This window comes from Theropithecus gelada, chromosome 16, assembly GCF_003255815.1.
Source record: "Theropithecus gelada isolate Dixy chromosome 16, Tgel_1.0, whole genome shotgun sequence".
Classification (NCBI taxonomy): Eukaryota; Metazoa; Chordata; class Mammalia; order Primates; family Cercopithecidae; genus Theropithecus; species Theropithecus gelada.
In genome coordinates, this window is record NC_037684.1 from 40,214,627 (window position 1) to 40,236,754 (window position 22,128).

Consider the following 22,128-nt stretch of genomic DNA (forward strand, 5'->3'; position numbering starts at 1 on the left):
TCTGTTACCCACCTGTGTAAGGCTGCCAGGTAAGGAGGATGTAAGGCTGTTGGCTGGCAGGAGGCGGCACACAGTAGGTCCACAGACTAGTAAAGGCAATGCCTGTCTCTGACTTCTGATCTTAGGGCTGTACCTCCCTCATTTGTGTCCAAAGACCCAATATCTTTAGGATTCTCCCCCCGCCCCCTCCCCATCTAACCCTGCCCACTGACAACTCCAGTGCCTTCTTCTAAAGTTCTTTTGTAATTCTTAATAATTAAACTATGCTGATAAACTATGCTAATTGCCTAGATCTGTGGTTCTGCAACATTTATGGACATCAGAATCACCCGGAGGCTTGATAAACACAGACCACTGGACCCCACCCCAGAGTTCTGATTCAGGAGATGATGCCAGTGCCGCCAGTCCAGGGACCACACTGTGGGAACCACTGGACCAGGGAGCCTGGTCCCAGTTATACGTGTGTTGATGGTGTCTGACCAGTTGCATATCTGGTAATTCAGCCTCACTGGGAAAGATGCCATGGGAAGATAATGAGGAAGGCATTTGGGGTAGGAGGCTCAGGCCTTTGTCCCTTCATCATAGCAGTAGATAATTACCTTTTACGTTGATGTGCAGTGGCGTTAGACAGCTTCTCACGGTTGTGAGCCTCTGCCAGCTCTTAAATCTCCGAGCCTGTTTTCTTCTGTGGACGAAATGGCCTTTCCTTCTAATTATTTTTGGATTCCCATATCAGGTTTCTCAAGCTAGGATTGCATTGGAAGTGCCTGGAGGTCTTGTTAAAGTGAGGATTCTGAGTTATTAAGTCTGAGGTGGGACCCAAGGTTCTACATGTCTAATGAGCTCCCAGGTGATGTAGATGTCGCTGGTCCATGGACCAGCACGGGGCAGCAATTCTGAGTTACAGCTGTATACAGCAATGGTGTTTGCCCCTGCTGCCCAGTAGAATCACCCAAGGAGCTTTTAAAAATGAATATTTGAGCCACATTCCTTGGAGATTCTAGTTTAATTCTGGGGATTAGAATTTTTAACTCCCCCATTCCCCAACTCCCTTGTGATTCCAATGTGCAGTCAGAGTTGGAAGCCATTGGCCTTTACCCACAAAAAGGGATAACACCTTCTGGGAGGTCAGGTGCATGTGCGGCACCATGGACCAGGTCGGGCTGGTTGCCTCCATGTGGGGAGGGTGCGCCATTACTCCTGGGGTGCTGCAGAGGTCACCTGGGAATCTTGTTAAATAATGGATTCTGTTGGGAGGCCGAGGCGGGTGGATCACGAGGTCAGGAGATCGAGACCATCCTGGCTAACATGGTGAAACCCCGTCTCTACTAAAAATACAAAAAATTAGCCGGGCACGGTGGCGGGCGCCTGTAGTCCCAGCTACTCGGGAGGCTGAGGCGGGAGAATGGCGTGAACCCGGGAGGCGGAGCTTGCAGTGAGCCGAGATCACGCCACTGCACTCCAGCCTGGGAGACACAGCGAGACTCCATCTCAAAAAAAAAAAAAAATGGATTCTGCTTCGGCAGGTTTGGGGTGGGACCTGGGTCTCTGCATTTCTAATAGATATCTGAGTGTTGCTGACACTGCCAGTCCAGGCTGGTGCTGAGTCCCAAGACCCGCCCACAAGGGCCCACACGATGCCTGTTATCTCTGCCGGTGGTGGCAGTGGGTAGCTTTTCTCATGTCGAGCGTTAGAGGCGTTTGGCTTCCCACCATCTCTCTCCTTAAACGCCATCCTGACTTCTCTTTTACTCAGCTTGGTATTGGCACAGGACGCTGGGCAATATAGGTCCGTTCTCTTTTTGTAATGTTTTCTTCCTTCTCTCTTCACAGTACGAGATGCAAAAAATCTAATCCCTATGGATCCAAACGGGCTTTCAGATCCTTATGTGAAGCTGAAACTTATTCCTGATCCCAAGAATGAAAGCAAACAAAAAACCAAAACCATCCGCTCCACACTAAATCCCCAGTGGAATGAGTCCTTTACATTGTAAGTGGTCTCTCCTTGATCAAATCTCGTTCCTATATACCATGCAGTTGCCCACCTCGTTGTTTGAGGTAATGAAGTAGGTTCATTATAAATGTCTTTAAACATGTCTTCAGTCCTAAGACCTTCTCCGGCTGCCATTAGGGAGGTAGCTGTTAACACCTGTTTGATAGATAGTAATTTGATTTACCAAGAGTTGCATAATTGTGGCCTCAAATTATTATCATTATCTAACCTGGATAAACAATTCTGTGTAAGGTATTAAAGATGAAGTAAAAATGTATCCAGTGTGTCCACCTCTCGATGGACTTAGGTTCTTTTGAGAGTTAGGAGAGGGCATAAGACAAGAATTTAAATAATTTTTAGACCACAGAATGAGTGAGTAATATAGGAGGTGTTATTGCCACTGAAACGGCAAGATCATTCTTGCCTTCAAAGAGAGAAGACTTCCTGGAAAAGGTGACACTTAAAGCCAGCCTGGGAGGGTTGCCAGGATTTCAGAGGTAGAGATGGTAGAAGGGGAAGAAGGAAGGAGGGAATAAATAAGTCAGGAAGACTGAGTGCAGCTGAGCAATAGCAAGAGGTCCCCTTTGTAGACTAGTATACAGGAAGCAGTTTTTCTATGGACAGCCAGAAAGGTAGCTGTCTATTCTAGAGGGACCAGCAAGTTCTGCTCTGTAAAGGATCAGATAGTATATATTTTAGGCTTTGGGGGTCATATAGCCTCTGTTGCACCTGTACAACTTTCTAGTGCCAAAGCAGCCATAGGCAATATGTAAACAAATAGCCATGGCTGGGTTCTAATAAAACTTTATTTATAAAAATAGACGGTGGGCTACATTTGGCCCAAGGGTCATAGTTTGTTAACTCCTCCTGTAGCGCTTTGGTTGCCAGCATAAGGGGTTGGTATTTTACTGGACCAGGAAGAGAATCAAATATACTATTTCTGTATCTCAGGCTCAAATCATGTACAGGTGGTATCTCCCAAGAAACCATGATCAAAATAACCTAGTGTTTGCATGTGTGTGTGTCTTGTAGCAAATTGAAACCTTCAGACAAAGACCGACGACTGTCTGTAGAAATCTGGGACTGGGATCGAACAACAAGGAATGACTTCATGGGATCCCTTTCCTTTGGGGTTTCGGAGCTAATGAAGATGCCAGCCAGTGGATGGTATGGAAGCCGCTGAGGTTGAATATGTCTCAAAGCATCAGACCATTTAGACAGTTAGGTTTCAGTCTCTAAAATGTCAGTTGAGACCGGACATGGTGCCTCATGCCTATAATCCCAGCACTTCAAGAGGCCGAGGCAGGTGGATTGCTTGAGCCCTGAAGTTTGAGACCAGCCTGGGCAACATGGAGAAACCCCATCTCTACAAAAAATACAAAAATTAGCCAGGCGTGGTGGTATAACCTGTAGTCCCAGCTACTCAGGAGGCTGAGGCTTGAGGATCGCTTGAGCCCAGGAGGTTGAGGCTGCCGTGAGCCGTGATTCACCACTGCCCTCCAGCCTGGGCAGCAGAGCTACCCTGTCTCAAAAATATAAAAATTTTAAAAAGTCAAATGTCTACTTCTCTAGCTGTAGCCTCTCCATAGGATGCATTTCACAAAATAGCTTGACTAGAGGTTCAGGAGAAGGCTTGCTAAACTTGCGGTGGTAACTCTTTTTCTCCTGTCTTTGAAAGGTACAAGTTGCTTAACCAAGAAGAAGGTGAGTACTACAATGTACCCATTCCAGAAGGGGACGAAGAAGGAAACATGGAACTCAGGCAGAAATTCGAGGTGAGGATAACAAAATGCCTGGAAACACCTTTCCTGTAGAAAGCCTGACTTCAGGAACAGCCGAGATAGTGTGGTCACATTTTCGAAAGGCAAAAAAGTAATCTAAATGTTAATGATCTTTTTCTTTATTTAAAAACATAAATGTCGTTCACTCGCTTTCCTTTGCAAGCTGTTGACTTTTTATGACTCTTATCACTTAGAAAATGGAAACTGGAAATATCCCAGAAATGAAAGCATGGTTGATTTTTGCATAAGAGATCGATTTGCACATCACTGGGGAGAGAAGCAGCCTCTGAGGGGCAGGATTGTTCTTACAAAGGAAGACTTGTGCTCTTCTGAAAAGGAGGAAGTCATTTTGGCCTTTCCTTGGGAGCTCATTTGTGTGTAATCAGGCTATCATCTGAGACTTTTTTTTTCCCCTACAGAAAGTACAAGGTTCCTAATTTTGTTCTGAAAGACCAGCTTAAACAAATATGCCTTTGTGTGTGATCCTTTTTTATCTATATTCCAAGTGTTCAGCAAAGGCCACCTCCTTCTCTTCTTCCTCTTGGTATTTTTGTTTGCCTCTGTCCCGGATTCCCTGGTCTTTTTTCTTCTCCTCCTCTGCTCCTTACTTCTCTTTTTCTTCTCCTCTCTCTCCCTTCTCCTCTTCCTTTACCAGACATCTCAGCTTTTAGTAAACAGTTCTTTTCTCTAAGCACCTTCCTTATGTTTTGAAGTCACAACTTCTAATATTTTTCTGCTTCTCTCATCACGCTTCATTTTGGCTGTTCGAGGGACTCGTAGAGTAGCCTTTTCAGTCTGTGTGACTGGTTAATTCCTTTGTGAATCTTTCTCTTCTTCAGACTCATTAGAATTCCCCAGAATTTCCCCACTCTAGAGCAATACACATGCACACGCACACATGTGTATAGGTGCTGAACTGTTACTGAAATGTTGACACTAAAGGGATGCTATTGCTCCTGTTCTCCTTCTTCTGTTGTTCTCTAAGAAACAGACAGATCTGGGAGGTGGGGAAGAGTGGTCTTGGGAGGATAATAAACCTCCTTCATGCACCCTGCAAAAGAAACATATAGGTCTTATCCAGAGAGAATGAATCCCAAAGGATGTAAAACATGCAGTTGTTCAAATTACTTTGTTAAACTGATGTTTGGTTAAAGTCTATGTTGGTGGCAAATACTAAATGGCAGGGGCTCTGGTTAGATGTCCTTGGGAGCACGAACGAGTGAAATGATTCACAGGTGATAAATGGCAGTGAACAGCAGGCCTCAGGATTGAGGCAGTAGGGAGTGGTGGAGACTGGGGTAAGCTGGTAAGCTTGAGCCCTGTCTGCAGGTGGCAGCTACTGCTACCCTGCCCGACTTGATGTTTCTCACACGCGAGTCCAGGCCTGTGTTGCCAGATCTTCCTTCTTTAAGAGAAGACAGAAATCCAGGTTTTTATGTGATACATTCTGATTTATCTTAATGTTGGCAGAGTTCTAATGTTAAAACTTAGAACCAGGCCAGGTGCGGTGTCTCACTCCTGTAATCCCAGTACTTTGGGAGGTTGAGGCAGGCAGATCACTTGAGGTCAGGAGTTCAAGACCGGCCAACATGTCGAAACCCTATCTCTACTAAAAATACAAAAATTAGCTGGGTTTGGTGGCAAGCGCTTGTACTCCCAGCTACTCCAGAGGCTGAGGCATGAGAATTGCTTAAACCTGGGAGGCGGAAGTTGCAGTGAGCCGAGTTCATGCTACTGCACTCCAGCCTGGGCAACAGAGCAAGACTCTGTCTCAAAAAAAAAAAAAAAAAAAAAAAATTTTAGAACTGTCCAGATGTGGTAGCTCACACCTGTAGTCCCAGCACTTTGGGAGGCCAAGGCAGGCAGGTTGCTTAAGCTCACAAGTTTGAAACCAGCCTGGGCAACGTGGCGAAACCCAGCCTCTACGAAAAATGCAAACACTAGCAGGGTGTGGTGGCATGCGCCCGTAATCCCAACTACTCGGTGGCTGAGCACGAGAATCACTCGAACCCGGGAGGCAGAAGTTGCAGTGAGCGAAGATCACACCACTGTACTCCAGCCTGGGCAACAGAGTGAGACCCTGACTCAAGAAAACAAACAAAATCTTAGAACTCTGCGTAGGTCAAATGTGCATCTATTGCTTTAGACACCAGTAGGATCCAACCAGTCAGAACCAGCTGGCAGTCTCTGCTCTTCAAAAATAGAGGAGAGAAAAAATAATTTTAAAAAATTATTTGTATAGTTATATATATTAGAATATGTATAAATATAAATATGTGTGTGTATCTGTGTATCTACTATTTGTCTATCCATAGAAAAGAATGAGATTCTTTTCAAAGAGGCCTTATGATATTTAGAGGAATTCAAGTACAAAGATGAAAGTCAGGGTTTTTAGGCAGGTTCAAATGACTATGCCAGGCATAGCTCTTTTTCAATTTGTATTTCTTCCCTTGCTTCATTATCTGTTTCCACCCCTACCCTGCAGCTGAAGATGCAGACCCGGGGTACTAGAGAGGACCACCTTCTTGAGCCCCATCCCTGATGTCACACCACCTCTGTGACGGATGGATCCTTCTAGAGAGAGTTTCAGGACTGAGTGCCAGCATTCCTCAGCTGTCTCAGGCAGGGGAGGAACCTGAGGAGCCAGAAATAACTTTCCTTACTGAACATTATGCCGTGGTGTTGATCACGAACAGTCACTGGGTCAGGGGCTGCTGGCGCAGAAAGAATGCATTCGAGGGAGGAACAGCACGGGCGTTCCCCATGGGGTTCCTCACAGTAATGTCTGAGACTTAGCTTTGCTGCTGGAGAAATATTGACCCACTCTTTGTGCTTCATTGTCGTGGCTTCCTGGTGAGTAAACCTCCTGTTTTTCTGGGCAGTGAGTTCAGCTTTTTATAAAGGTCAGAGTTCCAAACAAACAAAAACAAAATACAGGCCAGAGGCCCTGAGCAAACGCGAAGCATTTCTCTTGGGAGGCTGGTCAGAGGCCCCGGGTGCGTTGCTGGTCACTATTCCTCCTCCTGAGAGGGCTGTGGACTTGGCAGGAGCGCCAGCCCGAGGCTGTGCAGCATCCTGGGGAGAGGTGGCGTCAGCAGAGTTGCATGGGGTGGAGGCTCTGCTCTTCAGCCTACTGAGGGCTATGCCTGGAGCATCTACATGAACTGCATTCTAGCCTTTGCTTTAAATACCTTTCAGCTTGCTTATAGTTCCTAGATTTTACTCGAATTACATTAGCTCATTTGCTTAGAGCATTTAAAAAAAAAAAAACAACTGTGAGAGACTGGGCAGAAAGCCACTAGAGGATGGCGTCAAAAAGATGCTGAGAATTTTATGACAGCTGCCATGCTTCATTTTAAAAATGCATATTCAGATTTGATTTTAGGCAGGGGTTCAATCACATAATGGTGTTTTGTTGAGGTCTATAAATGTGAGAGTTGCAAGACTTCCCCAGTGCCAAGTTACTGGGAAGGGATGCACCAGGGCAGAAAGGCTGGCATCCACATTTGAGCAGTTCTGGGCAGCAGCCAGGCTTTGCAAACAGGGTGCCAGTTGGCATCAGGTCCAATTTAAAGCACCTCTTTGAGCCCCCACCCCGTTTCCTCCTTCTCAGTCTGTAGCGTGAGTGCTTCTCAGTGTCTCCAGGCTCCCCTCTCTGGGCCCTTTCTCGCCAAATAACTGCCTTTCTAACTTGCTTTCCATCACATTAGTCTTTTCTTCCCTACCCACTCTTTCATAGATATTTTGCCACCCTCCAGTAACAGTTTGATTCAGCTGAGTAAGATATTTTTGTTAAGTTCAATGATGAATCTGTATTGGTTGAAACACACATGAGGGTTCGTCCTGCTGGGAACAGGCATCACTCAGTGGCATCACACAGTGTCCAGTCTGTCCTTATCCTTCCATGTCCGGCTCTGTTTTCTAAAAAGGGTTCCCTCCATGCAGTTTTCGAATCCTTCTCCAGAAATCAAAAGTCATTCCGTTGGATGAAAGAGAAACCAAATGAGCATTTACAACTCTGCCACTGCGTTAGTATTCATTCGATAATTACATGGAACATTTTTGCAATTTAAATGGTTGGTTCTCAAATCTTGGCAAACAGATTGATCAGTGAGTGGTGAGTGGAGCTCTTAGGAGCCAAGGAATATTCTAGGGTGGCTGGAGATGACCTTCGTCGCTAGTACAGATCCTGCTAGAGCTGTTCATTCTCCTACAAGACAAAACAAGCCAGAACCTTGATTGCGATATTCATGGACAGTGTGTCTGTGGGCCTTTAATCTGTTCCATGTTTGTCATCAAGTAAAGTATACATGGTCCCTGATTCACAAACATAAATAATGCGTTTTTCCATTGGTTAAAGTAAGGTGCCAACCGTGGGCTAAGCAGACAGTTCCTGCTTTCTGTGGAGCTTACGTTCTGTACCTGTGGGCCCTGCTGCAAAATCTTTGGGAACAAAGCAGGGAGCTTATATCCCCTGTGCTGGCCAGTGATTCCCCTGAATCTCCGGGCACTATTGAGGACAAATCAGATTCCTGTTCTTTCCTCTCACTCCTTGGTCTCTACTCCCTGTGATCAGGCTCACGGCCAGAGTTGGGAAAAGGTCCACCTTGCATTAGAGGCAGTGCAGAGGATGGGTTAGCTCTGCTCAGCAAACTTCTTCTGTACATAGTCAGAGAATAAATATTTTAGGCTTTGTGGGCCATGCAGTGTCTGGTATAACACTCAACTCTGCCGTTGCAGCTCAAAAGAGCACAAATACATAAACAAATGAGTGTTGGTGTATTCCGATAACAAGTTACTTACAAAAACAGCAGACCAGACTCGGCCCAAGGGCCAGAGTTTGCCAACTTCTGGTTGAGCCCATAGGCTCTAGAATCAAATCCTAGTTTTGTCACTTATTTATTATGTGACCTCTCTGTGCATTGGCGTACTTAACTGTAAATGGAAAAAAACAGGTCAGGATAACTAGTTCTGTTTTTCTATTAGTTATAAATAGAAATAATATCCTGATACGATCGGATATTAGCTGTTGGCAGGGCAGTGAATATAACACCACAGTGAGAAGTCAGCTTGCACTGACCCTTCTCCATTCAATAGTTTGATGCTGGGTCTCGATTACAAACTGAAAAGTGAGCACATATGAAAGATGATTTGGCCTGGCACGGGGGCTCACGCCTGTAATCCCCGCACTTTGAGAGGCCAAGGTGGTGGATCATGAGGTCAGGAGTTCAAGACCAGCCTGGCCAAGATGGTGAAACCCCGTCTCTACTAAAAATACAAAAAATTAGCCAGGCGTAGTGGTGGGCACCTGTAATCCCAGCTACTCGGGAGACTGAGGCAGAGAATTGCTTGAACCCAGGAGGTGGAGGCTGCAGTGAGCTGAGATCGCGCCACTGCAATCTAGCCTAGGCAACAGAGCAAGACTCCATCTCAAAAAAAAAAAAAAAAATTGATGTAAATCACACCAAGAATCAATACAAGTGTAATCATAATGGTTGTTGCAGCTAGTAATTCATTAGAGAAGTGATTAAGTTAACAACAGAAACGTCACAGTTGATTGACTACTGATTGGATTCACATGAAGGTCCAGTACTTTTGCTGATGTAATGTTGCTCTCTGATCTTTTACAAAATCTGGGATCTGAATCGTTCACATCTTGAGCTGTACCCAGGGAGTTACATGCTACATTCACATTTCCAATGGTTTAAAAAAAAAAAAAAAAGGTATCTTCTAGCCACATCTTTCCCTCTTTTAAAACAGTTCCAGAAGTTCTTATTGTCATTTGCATTTCATTAGTAAGCTTAGTATTTTTGTTTCATGTTTATCCATCAGTTGTTTCTTTCCGTGAGCCTATTTGGGCTACATCTACCTTCAGAGTCTTGGAGTTGTCCTAGAATCAAGAAAATGGGCTGAGAGGTAGGGGAAGGGTAAAGGTGAGGGGAAGGGAGTTCTGGGACCAGTTTCTAGGCCTGCCTGGGATCCAGCCACTTCCTATCCCCAGAGTTACGTTCCTTCGTTTCCTCAACCCCCCTTCCTGCTGTGCAGAGCCTTTCTCCTAAGCTTGGCCCCTCTTCCCTAGAGCTGTTTACTTTGTCTAAGACCTTCTTCCCCAATCCTGCAACCTCAAGAGAAATCAAGCCAGAAGGGCAAATAACCCCAGCCATGGACCTGGGGCTGAGGGCCCTTCAGGACAAATGGTGAAGAGACCACATCTCCCTTCTCCATGCGTCAGGTTTCACAAAACGAAACACACATTTGCTCATTTTGCTCCAGTATCACAATGACTACTTTTAATTTGCATTTTGATGGCTTTTAGCTGGGAATGGACTTTCATTGAACTCATTTCTACCTGTGGGGTTGCTTATCTACTCCATGTGCTGTTAACAGTTAATGGAGATTCTAATATTAAAAAGTCAAGCAGCTTTCCTTAAATGAGCCTACACCATTCAATTCTGCTCAATTGTCCAGGCTTTTTATTGTTTTTGTCATTTGTTATTTTGTTCATCATTTTAAAAATAGAGCAAAATAAGCTAAAAGCACTTAGACCTTTTCCTCTTCTTATTGTAACCGTAACTTTTGCTGCACACCATTGCTCTCTCTATACACCATTGCTCTATTCCAGAGCAAGTTAAACATCTAATATTAAAAAAAACCAAAAAGACACTTGTAGCAGAACGAAGACAGCTAAGAAGCAGCACACCTGGGGCTTCGTCTGCGATGGGATATTTCTGTTGTCAGAATATAATGAAAAATGATGTCCCATTAGAAAGCTGATGGATAATATATCACGTATTACTCTTTTGAGTATCAGGACCCAAGAAAACAAGATGAGTTTTTTTAAATTGCAGTGTCCCTTGAAGCTTGTGTGAGCTCTCTGAAGGGAAATTCTTTTAAAGTTCTTATAAAGAAAGAAATTTATAGCCAAGTGTGAAAAATGAAGTGCGGTTTTGAGGACCAGTTCCCACCCTGTCCCTTCCTGGGGAGCAGGAGTTGTGATGTTGATACAGCAGTGATGAAAGCAGGGGGAATCATGGCAATGCCCGTTGTGTGATGGTCAGATGCTAGGCAGTTTCTGTGCGGGGCATGGTATATTACTTTCATATGAGAAGTGGTATTGCATAGTGATTAGAAGCCTCAGTGTTGGACCCAGACTTCTAGGTTCAAATCCTGCACCTTTTACATCCCAGTTGTATGACCTGGGACACATTACTCAATGTTTGAGCATGGTATTTTCCTAGAAGGAATATGCAATTTAAAACAGCCATAGTTTCATATCCCCGCTCTGCCACTTCCCAGCTGATGATCTTGGATAAGTTCCCCTTATACTCTCTGACCTTTGTTTTCCTTGTTTATGAAGTGAAGATAATAATAGAGCCTGCTGCATAGGACTGCTGTGAGGATTTACTCAGTTCACTTATATAAGTTGCTTAGACTAGTACCTGGCATAGAGTAAGTGCCCAATAAATGTTTGCTAATTATATGCAATAGACACGATTTGCCCAAATTTGATTTTGACTTATATTTATGGAAAGTTATTTATATGTGCAAAGGAGGTGCTATCAAGAGGTAAGAGCATTCTTAGAACCCTGTTTTGAGCATTAGAAATTGTTATCAAGGACTTGTTTCTGAGAACAGACCAGTGGATTGGTTATTCCAACATTTATAATTTCTTAGCACCTGAGGCTGAACCCGAATACTTCTATCTTGATGACGTTTTCATCAGACAGGCTTCCCAGTTCATCTCTGTTTTCACCCACTTTCTCCTGACATCTGGCACCCAGGAGGCTGGTGAAGGTTGTTTGAACTCGAGTGCACACCTGATCGAGGGCTTTGGCATCTGAGGGACCTGCCTTTTGTACCTGCTCCCAAGTTGCTAATGCCACGTTAGCCTGACTCAGCCGTAAGCATCTGTGCTCTGCCTTAGAACCTCAAGTCAACCCCCTCATAATTAGTCTGATTTTTCCCAGTCATAGACCATTGTCCTCACACCTAGCCTGTCTCCTCAGAGAGTTGAGAAAGCCTTGGAAATTCTTCTACCCATTAGACAAGTCATCCCAGAGGAACCCAGTCTGTCTCCCTCTTGTGATTTGAAGCACATTGTCAACTGAATCATAAATTCTAAAAAGTCAATAGCTACATTTCGCCTTATCTTGGAAATCCTCTAGAGCCACACTATCACAACAGAATCTAAAGCTAGATGTCAGCACAGTGGTGGAATAGGAGCTTTCACCATCATTCCCCTGTAGACACATCAATTTTGACAACTACCTATGGACAAGAGTATCTTTGTAGGAGTCTGGGAGGCCAGCAGAGAAGTTTCAGCATACTGTTGGAGGAAAAACATCCACAAATAAACACATTGAAGAGGGTAGGAAGAACTAGTTTTACTTTATCTGCATTACCTCTCCCCCAAGGCAGCACTGCTCAGAGCCAAGAGAGACTCCCTCACCTGTAATTCCTCCTAAGGGGGAAAGTGAGAGCATTGTAAGTAAGCACCCAGCTCCCCCAGCCATCCAGAACACTGCCCAAGAGCCCCACTTCTTTCTCGCCTCGCCCAGCTTGCTGAGATAATCAGCATGACTGAGAGGTTGGGAGAGGCCGAGAGCAGGAAAGAGAAGCTGCTGACCCTCTGAACTGTTCTACGGACTCCATCAGGAAGCCCAACCACGAGCTGCTTGAGACACCTCATCTACTGTTCCCAAACTCTGCACACCTCACCCCCCACCCCCACACTGGCTCCCTAAGTGTGCCCCCATGGACAGTGAATGCAAGCATATGCAGACAGCCAGCTCAACTCTGTGGGATTGGGAGAAGGTACTTGAGTATTTCAGTACATCATTCTAGCACCTAACCTAGCTTTGCAGGATTGAAAGAAGTCATACAGTGTCAAGAATTAGCCCTCAAGAGGGAAAAAGAAATGTAGAGCAGGTGCATCCATAGAAAAGGATTAAGAGAGTCTCATTATCCATAGACAGGCTGCCTGGTGAAGGCATTTCTCTCCTGATGCCAGTAAATAAGGAATGAGGAGGAGGTGACTGCCTCCTTCAAATGTGAAGACAGCATTTGAAGGAACAAGACTTCAAAGGACAACACTTCAAGGAACATGAAAAGTTAAGCCATGACTTCACAAAGGAACACAGTATTCCAGTAAGCAACTACTAAAAAATGGAGATCTAAAAATGACCTGACAAAGAATTTAATTGTCTTAGGGAAGCTCAGAGAGCTACAGGAGGATACAGACAACAAAATCAGAAAAACAAGAACTCAATAAAAAGATTGTAAATCGTTTTTAAAAAGAACAAAATTCTGGAGATGAAGAATACAATGAATGAAATGAAAAATTCAATAGAGAGTAGCAACAGCAGATTTGATCAAGCAGAAGAAAGAATCCATGAACTTAAAGACAGGTCATTTAAAATTACCAAGTCAGAAGAAAACAGAAAAAAATGAAAAGGAATGAAGAAAGCTTATGGGATTGATGGAACAACATCAAAAGGGCTGACATTTGCATTGTGGAAATTCTAGAAGAGAAAAAGAGAAAGGAGCAGAAAGTTTATATAAAGAAATGATGGCCCAGGTGTGGTAGTTCATGCCTCTAATCCCAGCACTTTGGGGAGACTGAGGCAGGTGGATCACTTGAGGCCAGGAGTTCGAGACCAGCCTGGCCAACAACAGCAAAACCCCATGTCTACCAAAAATACAAAAAATAATATTAAGTATAGTGGTGCATGCCTGTAGTCCCAGTACTCGGGAGGCTGAGGCACAGGAATCGCTTGAACCTGGGAGGCAGAGATTGCAGTGAGCTGAGATTATGCCACTGCACTCCAGCCTAGGTGACAGAGCGAGACTGTCTTAAAAAAAAAAATTGACTGCAAACTTCCCAAGTTTGGAGAAAGATATGGACAGTAGAAAAGATAAGCAAGCCAGGCACAGTGGCATGTGCCTGTAGTCCCAGCTACTTAGAGGGCTGAGGCAGGAGGATTGCTTGAGCTCAGGAATTTGAGGCTGTGGAGCAGCTTCGATTGTGCCTGTAAATAGCCACTGCACTGCAGCCTGGGCAGCGTAACTAGACTCTCTCTCAAAAAAAGGAAAAGATTAACAAAAACTAAGAGTTGATTTTTTGAAAACATAAACAAAATTGATAAACCTTTAGCTAGACTAAGAAAAAAGAGAGAAGACCAATAAATCAGAAATGAAGGAGACATTACGACTGATACCACAGAAATACATAAGATCATAGGAGACTACTCTGAACTGTTACACGCCAACAAATTGGATAACCCAGAAGATAGGAATAAATTTCTAGAAACATACAACCTACCAAGACTGAATCATAAAGAAACAGAAAATCTGAGTAGGCCAATAATGAGTAAGGAGGTGGAACCAGTTATCAAAGATCTCCCAGGAAAGAAAAGCCCAATACCTAATGGCTTCACTAGTGAATGCTACCAAACACTTTTTAAGAGACAGGGTCTCACTCTGTTGCCCAGGCTACAGTGCTGTAGCACAAACGTAGCTCACTGCAGCTCAAACTCCTGGACTCAAGCCTTCCTCCTGCCTCAGCCTCCTGAATAGCCGAGACTACAGGCATGCACCACCACACCCAGCTAATTTGTAGGGATGAGATCTTGATGTGTTACCCAGGCTGATCTCAAACTCCTGGCCTCAACTGAACTAGCCTCAAGCCTTATTCTCCTTTTGCTGGGCCACTGTGCCCAGACTCTACCAAACATTTAAATAAGAATTAATACCAGTCCTTCTCAAACTCTTCCAAAACACTGAAAGGGAAAGAACATGCCTGAGTTCATTTTATGGGGCCAGCATGGCCCTGATACCAAATCCAGACAAGGACACAACAAGAAAATAAAATTAAAGGCCAATATTTCCAATGAACAGAAATGCAAAAATTCTCAACAAAATACTATCAAACCAAATTCACCATCACATTAAAAGGATGATACACTGTGATCAGGTGGGATTTATTCCTGTGATGCAAGGATGGTTTAATGTAATCAATGTGATATACAACGTTAATAGAATGAAGGATAAAAATTATATCATTATTTTAATAGATGCAGAAAAAGGATTTGACAAAATTTAACTTCCTTTCAAAATAAAAATTCTCAACAAATTAGGTATAAAGGAATGTACCTCAACATAATAATAGCCATTTATGACAAGCCCACAGTTCACATCCTACTCAATGGTAAGAAGCTGAAAGTTCTTCTTTTCAGATCACGAACAAGATGAGGATACTTATTCTCTCCACGTCTATTCAGCATAGTACTGGAAGTTCTACCAGTGCACCTAGGCAAGAAAAAGAAAAGGCATCTAAATCAGAAAGGAAGAAGTAAAATAGTCTGTCTGCAGATGACATGATCATATATATAGAAGACCTTAAAGACACCACCAAAGAACTGTTAGAACTGATAAACAAATTCAGAAAGTTGCAGGATACAAAATCAAAATACAAAAATCAGTTGTGTTTCTCTATGCTAACAATGAACTATTCAAAACAATGTAAGAAAACAATTTTATTTACAATAGCATCAAAAACAAAAAATACTTAAGAATAAATTTAGCCAAGGAGGTGAAATATCTGTACACTGAAAAATATAAAACACTGATGAAAGAAATAAGAATACCCAAATAAATGGAAAGATGTCCCCTGTTACTGGATTGGAAAAATTAATATTGTCAAAATGTGTTTACTACCCAAAGTGATCTACAGATTATATGTAATCCTTATTAAAATACCAATTATTAGTATAATTTTTTTTCCACAGAGGAAAAAATAATCCCTAAATTTGTGTGAAGCCACAAAGACCCTGAGTAGCTAAAGTAATCTGGAGCAAGAAGAACAAAGCGGAGGTGTCACACTTTCTGATCCAAATTATATTACAAACCTATAATAATCAAAACAGTATGATACTGGCATAGAAACAAATATACAAACCAACAGAACAGAATAGAAGGCCCAGAAATAAACCCCACACATATGTGATCAGCTATCTTTGACAAAGGCATCAAGGATACAGAATGGAGAAAGGATAGTCTCTTGAATAAAAGGTGTTGGGAAAACTGGATATCCACATACCAAACAATGAAATTAGATAGATGCATCTCATAGCATACGCAAATATTTCATAACATATAGAAATATCAATTCACAATGGACTAAAGACTTAAATATGTAAAACCTGAAACTGTAGAACTAGAAGAAAACATACTTGAGGAGAAAGCTTCATGACATTGGTCTTGACAATGATTTTTTGGATATGACACCAAAAGCACTGACAACAAAAGCGAAAATAAACAAGTGGGACTACATCAAACTAAAAAGTTTCTGCACAGCAAAGGAAACAAGCAACAAAATTAAAAGGCAACCTGTGGAATAGGAGAAAATATTTGCAAACCATATATCCAATAAGGGTTTAATATCCAGGATACATAAGGAACTCATATAATACAACTCAAAGGCAAAAATAAAGACCCACAGATTTTAAAATGGGCAAAAGACCCAAATATACATTTTGCAACATAGGACATACAGATGGCCAACAGGTAAAGGAAAATGTGCTTAACATTGCTTATCAGGGAAATTTAAGTCAAAATTGTCGAATTTATCATGAGGTATCACTGCAGACCTGTTAGGATGGCAGTTATCAAAAAGTCAAAAGATAAGTGTTATTGAGGACGTGGAGAAAATTATATAGGCTTTTGGTGGGAATGTCAACTGGCATATCAGTTATGGAAAGACAGTATGGAGGTCTCTTAAATACTTGAAAATAAAGCTACCATATGACCCAGCAGTCCGAATTCTGGGTATATATCCAAAGGAAATAAAAATCACTGTCTCGGTCAGGCGTGGTGGCTCATGCCTATAATCCCAGCACTTTGGGAGGCCGAGGTGGGCCAATCACAAGGTCAGGAGATCGAGACCATCATCCTGGCTAACATGGTGAAACCCCGTCTCTACTAAAAATACAAAAAATTAGCCAGGCGTGGTGTCGGGCGCCTGTAGTCCCAGCTACTGGGGAGGCTGAGGCAGGAGAATGGCGGGAACCCAGGAGGCGGAGCTTGCAGTGAGCCAAGATTGCGCCACTGGACTCCAGCCTGGGCGACAGAGTAAGACTCCGTCCCAAAAAAAAAAAAAAAAAAAAAATCACTGTCCCAGAAGAGATAACTTGTGCTCCCAAGATCCTTGCAGCATTATTCACAATAGCCAAGATGTGGAAACAATCCATTCATTAATAGATGAATGAAGAAGATGTCTGTCACATATATGTCTCATTGTGTGTGTATATTCATATATACACACACACATATATCTACATATAAAGCCTCAATTATATATACACACGTGTGTGTGTGTGTATATATATATATGATTGAGACTTTAAAAAGAAGGAACATTTGTAACACATGGATGAACCTGGAGGACATTATGCTAAGTGAAATAAACCAGACACAGAAACACAAATAGTGCATGTTTTCCTATATATTTGGAATCTAAGAAAGTCAGCCTCACAGAAACAGAATAGAAGTGTGGCTACCATGGGTTGAGCGGGGTGTCAGAGAAATGAGGAGATGCTGGTCAAATACAAACTTTCAGCTTTAAGATAAACAAGTTCCGGAGAGCTAATGTACAGCATGGTGACCAATAATAATAATAATGTGTTTTTATACTAGAAATTCGCTAAGTGAGTAGATCTTAAAGATTCTCACCACACACACACACACACACACACAATGGTAACTGTGAGGTGACGGATATGTTAATTAGTTTGATTCTAGTAATCATTTCACAATGGATATGTACACAAAACATCACATTGTATACCTTAAACAATTATTAATACCATTTTGTTACAGTCATGCCTCTATACAGGAATGCCTTCTGAAAATGTGTCACTAAGAGATTTCATCATGCAAACATAGAGTGTATTACACAAGCTTAGATGGTATAACCTATTCCACACCTAGGCTATACGGTGTAACCTATTGCCTCTAAGCTATAAACCTGTACAGATGCTGACTGCTGTAGGCAGTTGTAACACAATGCTAACTATTTGTGTATCTAAACATAGAAAAGGTATAGTAAAAATACAATATAAAAGAAAAAAAGTGGTACACCAGTGTAGGGCACTTACCCTGAATGGAGGTTGCAGGACTAGAAGTTACTCGGTAAGTGAGTAAGTGGTGAGTGAATGTGAAGGCCTAGAACAATACTGTATGCCACCACAACACTTAGGCTACACTGTATTTATTTTTAAAATCTTCTTTCTTCAGTAATAACCTTAGCCTACAGTAATTATTTTACTTTATAAACTTTTAAAACATGTTTTGACTCATAACACTTAAATAGCATGTAAAACACGAATACATTGTGCAGCCATACAAAAATATTTTTATCTCCTTATTCTATCAGTCTATTTAAAATTTTTAAATTAATTTAAATTTAATTTAAAATTAATTTAAAATTTTTTAATTTTTTTTCTATTAAAAAAAATTTTTTTTGACCCTACACAGGGTCAGGATCATCCATATGGCTGTCCTCCACCTCTGCATCTTGTCCCACTGGAAGGTCTTCAGGGGCAGTAATATACATGGAGCTGTCATCACCTCTGATAACAATGCCTTCTGGAATACCTCCTGAAGGCTCTACCTAAAGCTGTTTTATAGTTAACCTTTGTTTTAATAAGTAGAAAAAGTAAGGCCTGATGTGGTGGCTCACGCCTGTAATTCCAGCAAGTTTGCCAGGTCAAGGCGGGTGGATCACCTGAGGTCAGGAGTTCAAGACCAGCCAGGGCAACATAGTGAAACCCCATCTCCACTAAAAATAGAAAAATTAGCCAGGCATGGTGGTGAGAGCTTGTAGTCCCAGCTACTTGGGAGGCTGAGGCAGTGCAATCACTTGAACCCGGGAGGTGGAGGTTGCAGTGAGCCAAGATCATGCCATTGCACTTCAGCCTGGGTGACAGACTGGGACTCCGTCTCAAGAAAAAAAAAAAAAAAATGGAAAAAACATACTCTAAGATAACAATAAAAATATAGTATAGTGAATACATAAACCAGTTATATAGTCATTTATTATCAGCTATGATGTACTATACATAATTGAATGTGCTACATTTTTCTATGACTGGCAGTACAGTACCTTTGTTTACACCAGCATCACCACAAACATGTAATGTGTTGTGCAACAATGTTACAGTAATAGGAAATAGGAAATTTTCATCTCCATGATAATCTTGTGGGACCACCATCATTTATGCAGTCCATCGTTGACCAAAATGTCATTATGTAGTGCCTGACTACATATAAGGCGTTTTTCTACATGTATAATCTCAGCAAAGTTTAAAAAAAAAAACACGAATAGGTTAAGTTCAGAACTGGGCTTGAATTTAAAATCCTCACTATTAACACCACCACTATGGATTTGGTTTCACTTAAACATCGTCTTCTGTCCCGTAAATTAGTGCTGTTATTTGGAAATGTGTGTATAACACTTTGCTCAATTTTAATTTGTACCTTTATTATAGCTTTAGAGTTAAGTTAGTGTACTAGTACATATATTAAGGCTTATAGTTATCTGTACATACATATTCTACTAACTCTATTATTAACACATGGAGCAAAAAAATAGTCTCAAGCTAGTTTAACAATGGCTTCTGTCCAAACTAGAGCCCCCAGTAATATTGGGATGACTTAAGTCTCATGCAGAGAAATATGTGTGTGTCTTCACAGTTCTTGTATTTGTGACCATTCAGAACTATACGAAGGTCTAAGCCAAAAGAAAATTGGCGATCGTGAATGAGCTGTTTTGTGAGGATTGTAAGTCCAGATACTACAGGAAGTATCACCCTGGATTCAGATTGCCTGAAAAATCAAATGTGTATCTGTTTTTACTTATTCAGAGGAAATATTTTGAGATTATCCTTCTTACTAATTAACAAATTAATATGATCCAATTAAACTATAATTAAGGTACTTAAATCAACAAAGATGAGACTCTGTTGCTAGGTGATATGTGGAAAGAGCAAGCAAGCATTTTTCTCTTTTATCAGAATTAGATTTTCCCAGAGCCTCCATTGTCTTTGAAGACTTTATCTAATTCAGAATGCTCTTTTCCCGTTGGGGAAAAAACCCACAAAACACAGTTCACTGAGACCCTCAGATAAATTGTAGCTATTTGTTGATCTGATCAGCCCTGCCACGGTTACTATGGAAACCAGAGTGCTTTCAGATGACCTTTTAGACACAAAACAAAAACTCTATGTGCCCCAATATGCTCTCTGCTTTTTTGTCCCTAAATAGCTTACTTAATTACTTTCTTAACTGTGTGATGTTAAGGGGGAAAAAAAATCTGTAAAATATGCAGCAGTTGAAAGAGATATTTTAAGGTTTGTCCTTCAGCCTTGTCTTAGAAGCAAAGTCTTAAACTGCTATAGGAGACAGGTTAGTAGTAGAAATCATTTTCAAACACTCACTAGATCACTGTCAACAGAGGTTAACCTGGCATTCAACTGAGCAAACTCGAAGCAAGACAGCCTCTGAATGCAACTGTACAGAATTTCTCATGAGTCTGTAAGGGAGGGTGCATGTATTTATATTAGAGTGTTGGCAGCATGCTTTCAGTTTAATTTTTCTCGAGGAAATAATTTTGTTGGGAAACCAAAAAAGATTGTGCATTCTAGTTGTCTGTCTAATGAATTCCTGAAACAACATAAAAGCCCTATGTCTTGTAGTTACCCGGGATGGCCTTGTGGGTGGATGTTGCTGGTTGAAGAAATATTAGTTAATATCGGCTGGGCCTGGTGGCTCACGCCTGTAATCCCAGCACTTTGGGAGGCCGAGGCAGGCGGATCACAAGGTCAGGAGATCGAGACCATCCTGGCTAACACGGTGAAACCCCATCTCTACTAAAAATACAAAACATTAGCTGGGCGTGGTGGCGGGCGCCTGCAGTCCCAGCTACTCGGGAGCCTGAGGCAGGAGAATGGCGTGAACCCGGGAGGTGGAGCTTGCATTAAGCCAAGATTGCGCCACTGCACTCCAGCCTGGGCGACGAGTGAGACTCTGTCTCAAAAAAAAAGAAATATTAGTTAATATCACGCAAGCCTGATATTCAATGTTAGAAGCAGCTATGCAAATGTCCCCAGGCCCTGACACCCACAGGGATAAGCAGGTACCAACGGTACCACCCTTCACTTCCAGGAGCTAGAAGGCGGGAAGGCAGAGCCAGTGTCCGCTAGCACTACATGAACATGGCAGCTAAGCATTGGCACAAGTCTTCATGACTCTGTCTCAAGCACCTAAGAGGAAATTAAAGCCCCTTAAAATAAAATTAAGAGACTTAGAATAAGGGTGAGACCAAACATAATGCTATTTGTTGTTTTCCCCGAAAAACATGCCCTACGGAGAATGAAGATTGCATGTCCCTGGAGCGGTAAATCGCAAGGGTTCTGAACTCCCTGGGTATCCTGAAAGAGGAAGTGGCGAGCAGCCTGAGCTCTAGATCTTGCACTTCCAAGTATGGGAGCTGGTTAAAAAGGCAGAGTCTCAGAGCCCAGCCCAGCCTCTGACCCAGTCAGAATATTATTTTAACAAGATCCCCAGGTGATTCCTGAGCCCATTAAAGTTTGAGAAATGCTGGTCAAGAAGATCAAACCTGTTGACTGATGAGTAAACAAATTCAGTTTCCTGTGGTCGTGAAGACAGCAAGGATAGACTTCATCACCCCCAGTATACATATTAAATAGAGTAGGGATCAGGTGGATCACAAGGTCAGGCGATTGAGACCATCCTGGTTAACATGGTGAAACCCTGTCTACTAAAAATACAAAAAAAAAAAAAAAAAAAGCCAGGCCTAGTGGTGGGTGCCTGTAGTCCCAGCTGGAGGCTGAGGCAGGAGAATGGCATGAACCCAGGAGATGGAGCTTGCAGTGAGCCAAGATCGCGCCACTGCACTCCAGTCTGGGTGACAGAGCGAGACTCCATCTCAAAAAAAAAAAAAAAAAGTGATTTCAGTATTTTTAAGTGGTTGAAAAAAAGAAGGATATTTGCGAGACATGAAAATTTGATGACATTCAAAATCTGGTGCCCATAAATAGAGTTTTATTAACACAACCACATTCACTCATTCGTGTCTTGTCTATGGCTGCTCCTTTGCTACCTCAGCAGAGTTGAGTCCCTGCAAAAGAGACTGTATGGGCCTCAAAGCCTAAATGTGTGCCCTCTGGTCCTTTACAGAAAAAGTTTGTGACCTCTGGGTTAATGGAATATTAGGGTATTCAGACTGGGAGAGATGTTTAGGATCATGTTTGTTGATGGGAAAACAAAAGCAAAAAG

General features: G+C 42.3%; 1 protein-coding gene across 1 annotated transcript in view; it reads left to right on the forward strand.

Annotated features, from left to right (window-relative positions):
* Positions 1–22,128, forward strand: part of PRKCA (protein kinase C alpha) — a 501,655-nt gene that overhangs the window by 381,848 nt on the left and 97,679 nt on the right. The window contains exons 6-8 of the mRNA XM_025362600.1: positions 1,834–1,990; positions 3,026–3,160; positions 3,672–3,768. Coding sequence (XP_025218385.1) covers positions 1,834–1,990; positions 3,026–3,160; positions 3,672–3,768 — 389 coding nt within the window. The remainder of the gene's footprint in view (positions 1–1,833; positions 1,991–3,025; positions 3,161–3,671; positions 3,769–22,128) is intronic.